This window comes from Rhizopus delemar, genomic scaffold (genome assembly GCF_000149305.1).
Source record: "Rhizopus delemar RA 99-880 supercont3.6 genomic scaffold, whole genome shotgun sequence".
Lineage (NCBI taxonomy): Eukaryota > Fungi > Mucoromycota > Mucoromycetes > Mucorales > Rhizopodaceae > Rhizopus > Rhizopus delemar.
In genome coordinates this window covers 2,826,818-2,841,353 of record NW_027137832.1, presented here as the reverse complement: position 1 = coordinate 2,841,353, position 14,536 = coordinate 2,826,818, and the positions used below count along the sequence as shown (strand labels likewise).

At 35.9% G+C, this 14,536-nt stretch overlaps 5 protein-coding genes across 5 annotated transcripts; 1 reads left to right on the top strand and 4 right to left on the bottom strand.

Annotated features, from left to right (window-relative positions):
• Positions 1 to 204: 204 nt before the first annotated feature.
• Positions 205 to 3,479, top strand: RO3G_09097 (uncharacterized protein; the record flags this gene model as incomplete). The annotated part of the gene is made up of 9 exons (XM_067663682.1): positions 205 to 503; positions 559 to 685; positions 737 to 853; positions 908 to 1,084; positions 1,135 to 1,246; positions 1,297 to 1,444; positions 1,503 to 1,632; positions 1,681 to 3,164; positions 3,212 to 3,479. The coding sequence occupies 9 exons, from the start codon at positions 205 to 207 to the stop codon at positions 3,477 to 3,479; spliced, it is 2,862 nt and encodes a 953-aa protein (XP_067519783.1).
• A 308-nt stretch (positions 3,480 to 3,787) lies between these two features.
• On the bottom strand, positions 3,788 to 5,110 carry RO3G_09096 (uncharacterized protein; the record flags this gene model as incomplete). Its single annotated transcript, XM_067663681.1, has 6 exons — positions 3,788 to 3,812; positions 3,919 to 4,244; positions 4,294 to 4,475; positions 4,596 to 4,766; positions 4,938 to 4,966; positions 5,046 to 5,110. 6 exons carry the CDS (start codon positions 5,108 to 5,110, stop codon positions 3,788 to 3,790), a joined length of 798 nt encoding a protein of 265 aa, XP_067519782.1.
• A 2,856-nt stretch (positions 5,111 to 7,966) lies between these two features.
• On the bottom strand, positions 7,967 to 8,668 carry RO3G_09095 (uncharacterized protein; the record flags this gene model as incomplete). Its single annotated transcript, XM_067663680.1, has 1 exon — positions 7,967 to 8,668. One exon carries the CDS (start codon positions 8,666 to 8,668, stop codon positions 7,967 to 7,969), a length of 702 nt encoding a protein of 233 aa, XP_067519781.1.
• A 2,060-nt stretch (positions 8,669 to 10,728) lies between these two features.
• RO3G_09094 (uncharacterized protein) lies at positions 10,729 to 11,423 on the bottom strand (the record flags this gene model as incomplete). The annotated part of the gene is made up of 2 exons (XM_067663679.1): positions 10,729 to 11,110; positions 11,281 to 11,423. 2 exons carry the CDS (start codon positions 11,421 to 11,423, stop codon positions 10,729 to 10,731), a joined length of 525 nt encoding a protein of 174 aa, XP_067519780.1.
• Positions 11,424 to 12,459: 1,036 nt separating this feature from the next.
• RO3G_09093 (uncharacterized protein) lies at positions 12,460 to 13,062 on the bottom strand (the record flags this gene model as incomplete). The annotated part of the gene is made up of 3 exons (XM_067663678.1): positions 12,460 to 12,480; positions 12,543 to 12,678; positions 13,016 to 13,062. 3 exons carry the CDS (start codon positions 13,060 to 13,062, stop codon positions 12,460 to 12,462), a joined length of 204 nt encoding a protein of 67 aa, XP_067519779.1.
• Positions 13,063 to 14,536: the final 1,474 nt, after the last annotated feature.

Below are 14,536 nucleotides of genomic sequence, written 5' to 3'. Positions count from 1 at the left end.
TTTTAGAATGAATTTCCCTACTCCATTAAAGAGGATTTAATATCTGTCGTTTGTGAGAATAAAAGAAAAAGGTAAGGTAAGGTGAAGAATTAAAACTCATCCATGACGTTCATTTTAGATGAGCCAATGAGATATGAAAAACTCATTTCAAGTTACATTTCCCTTTTTACTACTTCTTTTTCTTTTTACAAAAAAAAAAAAACTATGGCTACTGAGCTTTGTTATACTCTTGTCTGCCCAGACGACGCGACAGAGGCACCTTCCTTACAAGAGTTCCAACGAGCTTTCGAAAAAGGCTCTGATGAAACACGCATTGAAACAATGAAAAAACTACTTGTAATCATGTTGAACGGTGATCCTATGGAAAAGCTTTTGATGCACGTTATTCAATTTGTTTTACCTTCAAGAAATAAGCAGTTAAAAAAGCTTTTGCAATTCTATTGGGAAATTTGCCCAAAGACCAAACCAGATGGAAAGCTTAAGGACGAGTTTATTTTAGTTTGGTATATATACAAAGCAGCTTGCAAATTTCAGAAAGAGGCTCATCTTTTTACTTAGTAATGCTTTGATGAACGACCTTCAACACCCTAACGAGTACATTCGAGGTTCAACATTAAGATTTTTATGTAAAATAAAAGAAGCAGAGTTGTTGGAACCTCTTGTTCCTTCTGTCAGAGCTTGCTTGGTATATAAAATGGAACAACTTTGAAAGAGCACTCTATTAACTATAAGATAGGAACATCGCCACTCTTACGTTAGAAAAAATGCAGTATTTGCTATTGGATCCATTTACAAATCTTTTGATTTATTGTTCCCTGATGCACCAGAAGTGGTTGAATCATTTTTACTTTCGGTATAGAAATAAATACCTGCGCAAAAAAAAGCATTCTATTGACAGTTTGTATAGGAAGCAGATATGACTTGCAGACGTAACGCTTTTGTCGTTCTTTGCAATATTGATCAAGAATTGGCTGTTCAATACTTGTTACAAGTGATTGACTCTGTACCCACTTTTGATGAATTATTACAACTGGCAGTAATCGAACTCATCCGCACAAACTCAAAGACAAGCGCCGCTAATAAGGTAACAAGAAAAAAAAAAGGCAACAGCAATTTATTTAAACCGTTTTTTAGACTGATTATATTCGTTGTTTGTCTGAACTTTTGACTGCCGCCTCACATTCTGTAAAATATGAAGCTGCTTCTATTCTTTTATACTTGACATCAAGTTTTGCTGCTGTTAAAGGTAAAATATAATTTCTTGAATTAAGTTTTGTTTTAACTTTTAATTGACAGCTGCCGCTTCTTGTTATATTGAACTTATTGTTAAGGAATCTGATAATAATGTTAAGCTTATTGTTCTCGATAGACTTGAAGATATTAGAAGTAAGCATGAAGGTGTATTAGAAGATTTAGTTTTGGATATTTTGCAAGTGTTGTCAAGGTAAATTTCAAAAGACGAATTTGAAAGTTAAATTGACTTCATGTCCTTATTACTTTAGCCCTGATATTGACGTTCGCCGAAAAGCTTTACACATTGTTTTGGAAATGGTTACTTCTAGAAATGTGCAAGATGTTGTCCTTTTCCTTAAAAAGGAACTGGTAAAAGCCCAAGATGATTCTTACGAAAAGGTAAAGAAAATAAAGTATTATATCACAGCAAACAAACTTTATGTGTAGAGCAATGAGTATCGCCAACTTTTGATCCAATCCATTCATACTTGTGCTATCAAGTTTTCAGAAGTTGCAGCTAATGTAGTACATGTTCTTATGGAATTCTTGGGCGATTCTAGCAATCCTGCAGCTGTTGATGTTATTTCTTTTGTTAGAGAAGTAGTAGAAAAATTCCCAGCCTTAAGAGAATCTATCTTGGAAAAGCTTTTGGATACATTTAGTGACATGAAATCCGGCAAGGTCTTCCGCGGTGCACTTTGGATTATTGGTGAATACTGTGAAAGTTTGAAAGAAATTGATGATGCCTGGGACCAAATTCGCAGAGGCTTAGGTGAAGTCCCCTTGTTGGCTTCTGAACAAAAGCTATTGGATGCTGCTGAGGCTGATAGTGAAGATGGAAATAAAGAAGGTTCAGAGAAGCCAATGATTCCATCTGGCGGTGCTGCCCCTCGCAGAATCCTTGCTGATGGTACTTATGCAACTGAAAGCGCTTACACTGAATCATCAAGCGCAGCTGAAGCTAGACTGGAAGCTGTCAAAGCAGCCAAGAAACCCCCACTTCGATCCCTTATCCTTGCAGGCGATTACTTCCTTGGCACTGTGCTTTCTACTGCTCTTACTAAACTTGTTCTCCGATACAACGGCCTTGTTGGTGACGCTTCGCTTGCCAATGCTCGCAAAGCAGAGGCTATGTTGATTATGACTAGTATCTTGCGCGTAGGTCAATCCAAATTTGTAGCCTTTGAAATTGATGAAGATTCCTATGATCGCATTATGCAAGATTTGCGTGTGGTTGGATCCGCAGGTGATGAAACAGTGGATAATGTTTACCTCAAAGAAACACGTGAAGTTTATTCCAAACAGCTTCAGGCACAAAACAAACGATTGGCTGATGCAAAGGCCGAGAGTGAACTCAGTAGTCAAATCCAGGCTGACGATGCCATTGTTTTCCGCCAATTTACAAAGAAGTCTGGTGGTAATGCAGATGAATACGATCAAGACTTGTCTCGGGCCACTGGCTCATTAGATGACAAGGACGATCTCATGTCAAAGTTGAACCATATAGTACAATTGACTGGTTTCTCTGACAAGGTATATGCCGAAGCTGTTGTCAATGTCCATCAATATGATATTTTAATGGATGTCTTAATTGTAAACCAAACGAATGAAACACTACAAAATTTGACAGTTGAGTTTGCTACCTTGGGAGACCTTAAACTTGTTGATCGACCTGCCACTCATAATTTGGCGCCTCACTCCTTCTTGACTGCCAAGGTGCCCATCAAGGTTTCTTCCACAGAAACTGGAGTGATATTTGGTAATATTGTCTATGACTCTCACGGATCTACCGAGAACTGTGTCGTTTTGAACGATATTCATATTGATATTATGGACTATATCAACCCTGCTTATTGTACAGAAACTCAATTTAGATCGATGTGGACTGAATTCGAATGGGAAAACAAGGTGAACGTTAATACAAATATTAGGTATGGATACATTCGCTATTTATTTTCTTTATTTAACAAACTATTAGTGACTTACGAAACTATTTGCAACATATTATGAAATCAACAAATATGAACTGCTTAACGCCCAAGAAACAGCTTGAGGGCGACTGTGGTTTCTTATCAGCTAATATGTACGCTAAAAGTATATTTGGTGAAGATGCATTAGCCAATTTGAGCATTGAAAAGAATGGTGATGGACCTATTACTGGACATATTCGTATCCGTTCCAAGACGCAAGGTATTGCATTAAGTCTTGGAGATAAAATTACATTAGCACAAAAGGTGGCTGCTTAAAGAATAAATATAATAAAGAGAGAAAGAAAGAATATGTACTTTTTTTTTTATTCTAAAATGTTAAGATAAGAGTCAAAGATTGACTATCTTCATTTTCTTCAGTTTGCACTAGAACATCTTGCTCTTCCTTCATATCCTTGACCACATCGTCCTCCATGCTAACAATGATGCCTTTTCTATCCGGTTCCTTAAATTTTCGAACGACTTTAGTGACAGGCTTTTTGATATTACATCGTTGAAGAATCTTTTCTGCTAGTTCCTTCACGGTCAGTTGTTCTAAATAAATAGCTCTGTATACATCATTAGATTCAAATTTGATTAATAAACTGAGCACTGATCATAACAATAATACAAAATTAGATTTATATGAAATTGAATCAGATTGGCTACTTTACTTGCAATACGTCTTCTTCTTTGTGGAGTATAGCCAGGATCATACCCTATGGCAAAAGGTGCGTGACTGTAAAAGGTATGGTTCAAATCAGTAGAGTCAGGTTGGAAAGTGTTGCTAAAACTTCTTCTCATCGAATTGGGTGGAAATGCAGAAGGAGTTGTAGATGATGGCAAAGGTAAGAGTACGCTGTTATTAATAACATCTGCTGGTGGTGCATCTTGTTCTGGAGAAACAATTTCTCTAAATACAGTAATAGGTGAAATTGGAGAATAAGCCAACCAAAGCGGATGGGGTTCACCATTTTTTCCACGAAGTTTTTCCAACTGGCGTTCAATATGTTTTGCATCGTCCTTGTTTTTTCTTTCAGCTCCCTTTTATGTAATAAGTCTCATTGTGTTTGAGTATAAAAATAGCCCATACCTTGTCACGAAATAACTTGATTCTACAGTATGTTTTTTCAATCTGCATCGAAGGTTGCTGTTGACTTTCGATTTGAAGGCGAAGAGGGATACCTTTTACACCTTTGATTCTAGAAAAGTCAGTTGATAAACAATTGAACTTGATATAAATCGTTGCTCCAATACTTCCATTCCAACGAAACGCTATACGATCAAAAGGTCTATTCTCAATCACTTGGACGCCACTCGATTTCGAAATATCTTTTTTCAATTCAATATAAGCTTATTCTTCTTTGTTCTATCTTTAAAGGCTCACTTTCTTACCTAATTCAACCGCTTTTGCAGCTTCAGTATCATTTTGATGAGTCAGCCAAAATTTCCAGTAATCAGTTGCTCCTACACGATGGTTTTCATCATGAAAAGTAATGATTACTGTGCTAATGATATCACCATCATATCTATTCGTGTCTTTCAAAACGAGATTATAATATTGTCCTATATAAAAAAAATTTATTCGTATGCTTTGTACTATAACCTTTTTTTTTTCGGTTAAAACCTTTATTAAGATATGTGATAGGCGGCTCGTCTACTTTTTGAGCCGCGGCGGTAGGTGCTTTAAAGATTTTAATATGTTATTTTCATAATAAAACATACACTTTTCTTTACCTTCTAAGCAAATATCATAACGAATAGCGCTAAACAAAGAGAATGTTGTCAATAAAAAAAGCCGTTTTTAATGTGTAACATGAATGTATCTCACAGAATTGTCTTTACTTTGTAGACATTTGCATAAAGTGAGAATCAGTCATATTTCTTGGTAAAGTAGAATTTGATTTCATTATAAATTTTGATTAATTGATGGGATCTAGCTTCTTGAGGAAATAATGAAAGGTAAATCAAGATATAAAAAAAGAAAAGGAGGGAAGGGAAAACAAATTGCCCGCTCTTTTACAAGGAAGAAAGAAAGAAATAAAAGAACATAAGCAAAGATATATTTTTTGAAAGGAAATCGGGTTATCAATATTCATAAAGCAAGAAGCAATCCTGTTTAAGCGAAAATAACATGAGAAAAAGAAAAAAAGAGCTGTAATAATGAAACCACTCTCTTTGTTTATTTAAAAAGAAAAAGAAAAAAAAAAAAAAACAAGTTTTTTTCTGCCTCCTTGAAATTACATTTTTTACTGCGAACAAAATTAGAAGCAACGTTTCATAAAACCAGTATATAAAGCAAGATAAGAACAGATGTACAGAAAGGCTTAGGCGCGTACATGTTCTCTTTAGCTTTCTTTTTGCTTTTTGTTTTCTTTTTTAAAAACAAACGCGTTTAAAACTGTTGTACAAAATATTTAAAAAATGTAACTTTATTATGAGCGTAGTAAATGGTTATAAAAGTATATATTTGTAGCAGGTATATCTACGTTTCATATCTTTATAATCGACTACACATTTACATGTGCTTAAATCTTACACTAATAGACCAATGTCATTCGTCACAAGAAGTATTTTTGTGTTACTTTGAACCAAGGAAATAATATCCCTTTTCCGAAAACATGCATTGCAAACACTTACGTATTAAAGGGGGAAATGATTGTTTTAGGGCCATCAGTTTTAGATTTAGGGAAAGGGGTGTTTATAGGATGCATTATTTTCAGAATACTTGATGGTATATTTACATTAAAGCTGAATGGTTAATTTTCAAAAAAAAAAAAATAATCAAATGGTGAATACTTAATATTCTTGATCTTCATAGTTAGATTATCCGAGTTATTTTGTGTATCAACATTTGCTTATAAAAAATATTATTAATATGATGTAGCACGATTTATCTCCTTGTCTTTCTTTTTGTTCTTATAAAAGGGTCTATGCGAAGCACGGGCATCTTTAAGTAAATTGCAAACAAGAGACACAACAAGTTGAAAAAGATAAAACGGCTTAAAATGAAACCTGCTATTTCTTTCATATATACAAGTAAATATGTACATTTTTCAAATTGATTTGAAGTGATTCATATAACCAGAACTGAGTTTGATGGCATATGTATAAAAGGCTGCCAATAAAAAACGGTTTCTTTCTCTTTAATTGGTTAATGCGATCAGCACTACAAATTCAATGATCACATAAATCGCTCAAATCAATATCAAGACGCTTTATCTTTTCCTTTCATAAATAATTATTATATATATTTGGCCGAAACATTATGGAAGATGAGTCATTTAGTAGCTGCATGCAAAAACAGTGCGTTTTTAAGGAGAAGGGTTAGATAGTTATCAATTGCCCATCCTGTACAAAATGCAGTTTATTTACTGCATACGCTTCTCTTCAGAAAATGCTATGCTTATTTTTTTGAATTGTCTTTCTTTTATAAAACTTGTAGTATCTCTCAAAGCTGCCCTTTACCTTTCATGTAATAAAACGAGCTTATATAAATATATTCACAAGATGATATTTTATTAATTAAAAGTTCGATATACCAAATGTGATCTTGCGTTTTTATTTGATAAACATTTGTATTCTATTATAATTTGCAATAATCTCTCTATCAAATGCTATTAAATGCCTCATTTTATCAGAAGGCGTTAGCTACAAGCAAAATTTATATGCAGAAAAAATGAAGAACCCATTATTTTTTTTTGTTGTGTAGTTGCTTTCAAGTGGTTCATCAATTTTGTTTTTCAATTTTATCCACTAGAATAAGACCAAGTCAATTAGCTTAGCTACAAACATCAGTAGTTAATAGAAGTACTTTATTAACGATTTATTACCACATTCTTTTTCTACAAACAACCTTATCGCTAATAAACCTTGTCTTTAAAGATTACATGTTTCTTTCTTTAGCATTTGCGAGTTTAAAGAAACAGTTTAAGTTTTTCAATTCGTTAACGCAGCTCTAAAAACTGAATAGGTATGATCAAAGTAAGGCATCTATTTATCAAAAATGCGTGGCGAATCTTAAAAGGACAAAATTGTTTATTAGTCACATATTGGAGATAATAATGTCTGGGTTCACCATAGTAAAGCTTTTGTGCTTTTAGGAAAGGGGATACTTTTTTTTTTTTATAAAGGAGGTCGTTTATGACCCCCGGATTTTATTGGTTATAGATCTTATTATTATGATTTGTCTGTCCTACAGTGTTTTTGGGTTTTTTCTATTTTCGTTTTATGTCCAGTGGAATTGATAGCTAGGATATACAATATTTACTAATGGTGAACTAAACTACATTGGGAATGATTATTCTATAGAAGGGAAACGGACCAACATTTTTTTTCCAGTAATTTTTTTTTTTTTTTTGCGATTAACGTCAAAGAGAAGAACCGAGTGAAAGCTACAGAAACCATGCCGGAAACACAGTATGAGCTAGATGTACCACGAAAATCTTGTCCTTCACCATGGTTCGAACTAGCAGCCATCTGTTTGGCAGACAGACGGTGTGCCAGTTGGACGCCCCGCCACGGGCAGAAAGAGGATACCAATAGAAAAGAGCAGAAATTAGGCTATGCAAATTTTAAATGAAATGCATTTATTGTGCGCCAATTACTGTTACCAAACCCAATTGAGCACATAGTCACTACTGGGATTGAATTGCCCGGGTCAGATCAAAAAAGGGAGATAGAACGAAAAACCTTCTTGATAGGCAAAAAGGGGAAAAAGACGAGGAAGGGAAGAGGAAAGAGAAGATGTATCATCAGATACTAGATTAATTGTTGCACAGCCATTTGACAAGCTTGACCCCAAGATGGGAGGTTTCAGGAGGAATCTTTCCATGATGCAAGTAATCGAGTTCAAACAGAATCTGACAAATGGAAGGCCATCGAACTGTCCAGGCGGCGAAGGGCGACGGGTTGATGTTGGCAGAAGGACCACGCTTTTTGCGTTGGGTTGGTAGCTTGTTCAAGAGGAAAGACAGCGGGTCAGGTTCATTTGCGGGCATTTGTAAACGACGATGCATATGTAGACACCAGATAGCATGTGATCGTGTGAGCTTCGCCGTTGGATGATAAATACAAGGTATGGGAACACCACCGGGGAGCCAGCTAAGACGCCAGCATATTAGTCGACTACGTTCAGCGGGGGTCATGGGTAACCAAAGGATGGGATCAATACCAAGTTTAGATCGACAAGTCAATAGCAGTAGAGGGTTGGTAGCATTACGGCGTGTGTTGAGGTTATCCTTTAGGTATTCACAGTAAATAGTATTGAAATTACGTGTTTCCAGGTCATCAATCTCATGTGAGACACAGCAGTGTTGCCACAGAGGTGTCTTGGAGAGCCTGTACCACTGGGAGAGACTAGCAGAAGTGCGCAAGTATACCAAGAGCTGAGAGAGAAGAGTGTCTTCGGGCGCATTGATGGATCTGAAAAGGAATTTAGCTTGTAATCGATGAACACGTTCCTTCATTGTCGGTTGATTAGTTAAATGTAGCATAACTTTGGTTGATGAGCGTGAGCCACCGCCGAATGAATTTGAAATACAGTGAGAACGGTAAATTTTGTCACTTTCATGGTTCTTTCCGCTATTAACCACGACATTACTAGCAAGGCTAATAATCCTCCTGGAGTAGCCGATTCTCGCCATAATCCCAACAACAAACCGTTTGGATTCAAATCATGGGCGCAAACAGTTAAAAACTAAAAACGAAGGGCCTCATTTAACAACAAACCAGCTAATAATAATGTTGCTAATCTGGAAAGTCAAACAGTTTTTCTTCAAGCTATTGATAAACACTCCATCGTTATCGCCGCTTCAGAATTTGAAGGCTTGAGATTTAAAGATAGAAGTCTTAGCCTTGTTCTCAGAGACTAATTTCCTAAAGGCATAGGCCTCAGAGAAAGAAAAACTGGTAGAACCCATCAGTATATTGAGCTTAACTTTGATAATGAAGAAGATAAGATGGACGCATTAAAAAAGAGTTTTTGATTCTCGATAGAAAAATCAAAGTACAAACAACGATGGATAAAAACTCGGAGGTGATCAGAATAAGGATCACCAATATTCCTTATGAAAAGGATGATAAGCTGAAGCCGTTGATGATACAGTTGTTTGAAAAGTACGGGAGTATTTTGGAAATAGGACTCCATCATACAGTAGATGGTGGATGGTTTAACGGCAGAGGATATGTTACTCTTGTCAAGGATAAAACAAAAAATTATGAGCCCCTTACACCTCAAATCCCATCTTGGGAACAAGGTCACTATTTACATATTGTCTGGAGTAATATGAAGCCCATTTGCAACTACTGTCATGTTGATTATCATACACGAGTGAATTGTCCAGTCTCTTTTGTCCGGTTTTCAGTAATGGAGGGTCATTTAAAATTGATCCAGCAACGTATTCTATTCGCTGACGTTTCCGTTTTCTTTCCGACATTTGTTTCTGCTAAAGAAAAGTGATCTATCTTTACTCTTTATCGTAAACCTGTTTCGCTCTTAATCATAAACCTGATATTGACTATTTTTTTTCGACATGTCAAATGGTACATATACTTGCATGCACGTGGCATTATGCGCCTCTACAGCAAATATTTAGTGTAGCAATACTAATTTACAAGCTGAGCGACGTCAATAATCCTTCTTGCTGACGGTGCTACATTTGAAGCTTGGCCACGACAAGACTTAGGAAATTGCTGCCTGTTTGTTATTCAGTTGTGTCCTTGTCGTTATTATTCAGCATAATTAACTCAAAACATAGTGATTGCAAAAAAAAAAAAAAAAAAAAAAAAAAAAAAAAAGGTTTGAAATGGAATGACAGATATACTCGTATTTGAAACTACATAATAGGGTGACACACTGATGAAGATTTATAGATAATACCTAGTTTATTAAACGTATGGTTAATCCGCTCTCAAATGTATTTCAATAAAAGTTTGGTAAAAAAATGTAGGTACAATTACCCCCTTTATGCTGGTATTCGTAATCAGCGACTTGATAATACTGAGAATTCAGGCAGTAGCACATATAGTATTATTGATTTGACTTCAGTATTATAGCATGACAAAAGTTACCGATCTAGGAAACTTTATTTGGCTGATTTGAGATTTTATTTCCAAAAATTATTTTTTTTACAGAATATACTGATAACGTTAATGTTGTTTTTGATATTGAAACTTGGTCGTTGTTGTATTTAAATGATGAAGGCTGTGAAGATAATAATAAACCATTATAAACTTGGGAACAGTTCATGCGGTCTCTTTGAATACGGTTTTTGCTTATTTTGCTGTGTTGAAGTCTTTATTTCTTTATGATAAATACAAAAAAAAGTGCAAGAGAGGTGATATTAACTTCACTTTAAATCAGATTTTCAGGTAAAGGATCCGGCTTTGGTATTTGTTGAGTCAAGCACGGGGGATACCAGTATGGGCTTGGTTTAAGTTTTTGAGGGTCGTTTGCTTCTTGGCTGTCAAAATTACATGCCTTTCTCTCTTCTTTTAACTTCTTCTCCACAGAGTGTTTGAAGCTCATCTATTCTTCCTTAAGGCCTAGTAAAATTTTGCAAATTTTCTTGTAGAAATCAAGGTTCACAATTGTTGGTGGTACAAACGCATAAGAGGTCTTTCGTGCAACATAGAAATGATCCGCATAGTGAACAAGTCCGAATTCATAGAGCTCGTGTCCACAAAATTGGACGGCAGGAATGTGAGATACGGCCACAGGCGAGTTGTCTAAAACATCTTTTGATTCAATGAGTAGTTTGCAATGGTTGTGATGAAATTTAGCCTTTGAGGGTGAGCCTTTGGCAGCTTCAGCACACATGATTTCATACTCATCATCTTGATGATCCACCAAGACACGTACATCCGCCATATATGAGCTGTATTCAATACGAGCAAACTCATTCTCTCCCCTGCAAATACATCAATTACAGTAGCCACTCTATTTAAGGATGTTCGATTTAAGGGTATTTTCTATTTATGGGCGTATTTCTATAGGACGGCATAAGTCTCCAGCATAAATACCACTATATCACTAAATAGAAATTTTTTTATAAGTGATAATTTTTTGGAGCACTCTAACAATAAATTTTTTACTTTGCAAAAATAAGATCGAAGATCTGTTTGCTCTTTTGACTTGTTTAATTCAGCACAAGAGTCAGCCAATGTCATTCGAATTCGGCGATGTAATTTACGATCAAGATCGTCCAAAGGAACTTCGTACATGAGAATAGTTTCATAGGCTTCTCTCAACCGTTTTTTACACTTTACTATATCGACACGCTGCTCATCTTGCTCTGTACTATCATTTTCTTCTATTTCATCTATGTTGCCTTCTGCCGTTTCTTCATTATTAGTAGTGCTTGTTGTATAACATACTATCATCTCGCTTTCATCTGCTTCAAGGTTCAACTGGCTAACATCGGTAACTTTGTTGTCAAATTTTCCGGGGAGATCTGGGAGCATTCCATTTATTGTTTCTGGTTTTACTTTAAGCCATGCATTAGCTAGAAAAACCATAGCCTGAGCTTGATCCATTTTGTAAACATTCGGATTATCCAACTTTTTACTGATATACAGACATAGAGCACAGTCGTACTGCTGGACTCGGAAGTGTGCCTTAAAGTTGTCAATAATTCTTGTACATACAAAATATTAATGAGAAAACTGTAAAACAAAAAGACAGCTTATATAGCATTTTGTCAACAAATAATAGGCTACCTGCATCAAGAGCTTGTAGGTTGCTAGTCGTGTTTGCTAGGAGAAATATCAATTTGATATTGTTGAGCGGAATTCTTATTTTATGAATGGACGCATTATCCAAAAGAAGACCAATTTTTCGATTCTTTCTTCCAAAGGCAACATTTAACTTTTTCACATATGTTGTCATCCAAGCATTAGTAAAATAATGGTATTCAATTTCATGTTTTTTTCCAATTGCAGTCATGGATAACAAATTAGTTCTTGCTTTAAAACATTTGGGGCTTTTGTGTTGCCCTTTATAAGTCTCATCCGAGTTACAGAGCAATCCAACTGTCAGACAGGTTTTACTATTCTTAGACCATCAAGCGGCTCGGAACATATGGTTCTTCTTGGTGTTTGCTGGTAATATAAACCTGTTTCATCAAAGTTTATGATATTTGCAGGATCACATGGCCCAAGAAGTTCTTCTATCTTCCTCAATTTGTTCTGAATGTTTTCAGAAGGGATGTCTACCGAGGCACTTTCACCATGCATTGGCCTGCATTTTACTCCAGTTCGCTTAAAAAGTTTGGTGAGCCATCTAGAAGAAAATGAAATTTCATTTTCAAGGGTTCTATACTTTATTCAAGCAATAGGTCTTACATATCGAAGGATTGAGTCTCGATTGACTGGCAGACTGTTATTGTTCATGTCTGCAACAAAGTTTACTACTTCATCATCAAGTTGAGGATAGCGTGTTGTTTTTAGACTTTTGCCATTATTGACAACATTAATATTACTATATAACGTTTCAGCATTGTTGAGAATGTTTGATATAGTCTGTCGGGTAAGTGGTTGATCTAAATTGAATTTCTTCATAGCCCATTCATCTAATTCTGTCTGATTAAGCTGGTCAGTAGCATTTTGATCCAAAACCTCAATTTTTTGAGAAAGAAAGGCGTACACGTTTATTATTTGGATTCTTTTTTTTATAGATAGAATTTAAACAAAGAAAGTAAATTTTGTTATGTCATATTTATTCTCGTCAAAATTATTTTGGGCCTACGACTCGTATATTATCCTTCCAGCAAGTTTGATCAAGACTTAAGCAAGTTTTGATTTGTTAATGTTCTTACACAATTATCAAATCTATATCAACCGACAGTGGCCTATGTGGAAACATGTTGTACAAACATGTCTATAATGTAGCTACAATACATAAAGTGACTTCGTTGTTTAGCAGCCACGAAATTCGATTTAAGGGTATGTTCTATTTAAGGGTGGATATTCCAAAAATTTTGGCCACCCTTAAATAGAGCGGCTACTGTAGGTGATGTACATGGAACTGACATGCAGGATTAACCAAAAGACTGATGCCTTGGCTTCCTTTTGTGGCGAGTGGATGTGTTTTTATTCTATATGTATGGTATTGTTTCCAATGGGTGGGGGTATTTATTTGGTGATAATAACCAAGTTTCTACGATTAATAAGACAGATGAGTGTTTTGCCAGAGATAAAATAGATGATATAGCTTATTTGAGTAACCCGGTGGTGTTGAAGAGCATGATATTTAATGAAACAATTAAATATCAAAATCAATGCTATGTTGGGAGCTGTTGGCGTTGTTTGAGGAACTGTGGTTATCCTCATGTTCATTAGTTGTGCTCGTTTGATCGTCCTCTGAGTAGTAGAGATCATCTACTAATCCTTGATGCCTTGGACATCGCATTGGAATGATGCCCAAAAGTGTTTTTTGGTTAATCCATCCTTTAGAGAAGAAATGGCGGGCAACAGCAAACTTGACGGGTACTCTTATGAACTGTAATGCGCGTTCGATGCGGTCGCAATGGTGCATAAAAGCGCGGTTTGTACGTTCTTCTAATGGAAAGTTTGCGTATTTAGGATCCCTAAGATTTTGAGAACTACAAGGGTCAAATTCATCTTTAATGGTAGCTATGAATCGCTAAAGTTGGTGTCGCAGTTCAGCAGCATAGTCATTATGAACCAATAAGGCCAAGATGTTTCGATCAGGATAATGTATGTCAAGGATTCGGTTGTTGTTAATGTCAAGCTTTCACAAACGGGATCTAACCTGTCCGATTGAAACTCTAGCCTTAGTGAGAACGTAAATATATTGGGATCTATGGTTGTCTGATGGCGGCTGAAGGAAACGTGCAGCAGCCTCTTGGCGCTGTAGGCGTCTTTGGTTACGACTTGCAATTAGATTGTCCTTAATACGTTGTATCTTAGCATGTTCGTGCCAGGGAGCGGATTCGATACTACTCACTTGGGTCATAGCTTCGGGGTTTCGGCGAGGGGGTTGTTGATTTAAACTGGGAAAGGGATCCGCAGTTTGAGTTTGTTGTAAAAGTTGTTGCTGGAGTTTATCAGTTTGAGAGCGAAGGCTATTAATTTCTGCTCTTGCCTGTTGAAGATCTTGTGTCAAGCGTTGGATTGTATCAAGGAGAGTTTGCAAGTCGTTTTGGCTACTGCGAGTTGCTGGTGTGTGCGTATTGTTATTTTCTTGGAAAGATCTACATATTTTTTTTTCCCTAGTGCTTTGGATCCTTCTGTTCCTGAATTTTTCTCCAGATATAATCTGAATGAATGGACATTAAAAGGTTACGAAGATTATTGCCTGTCAGAAAACCTAAATA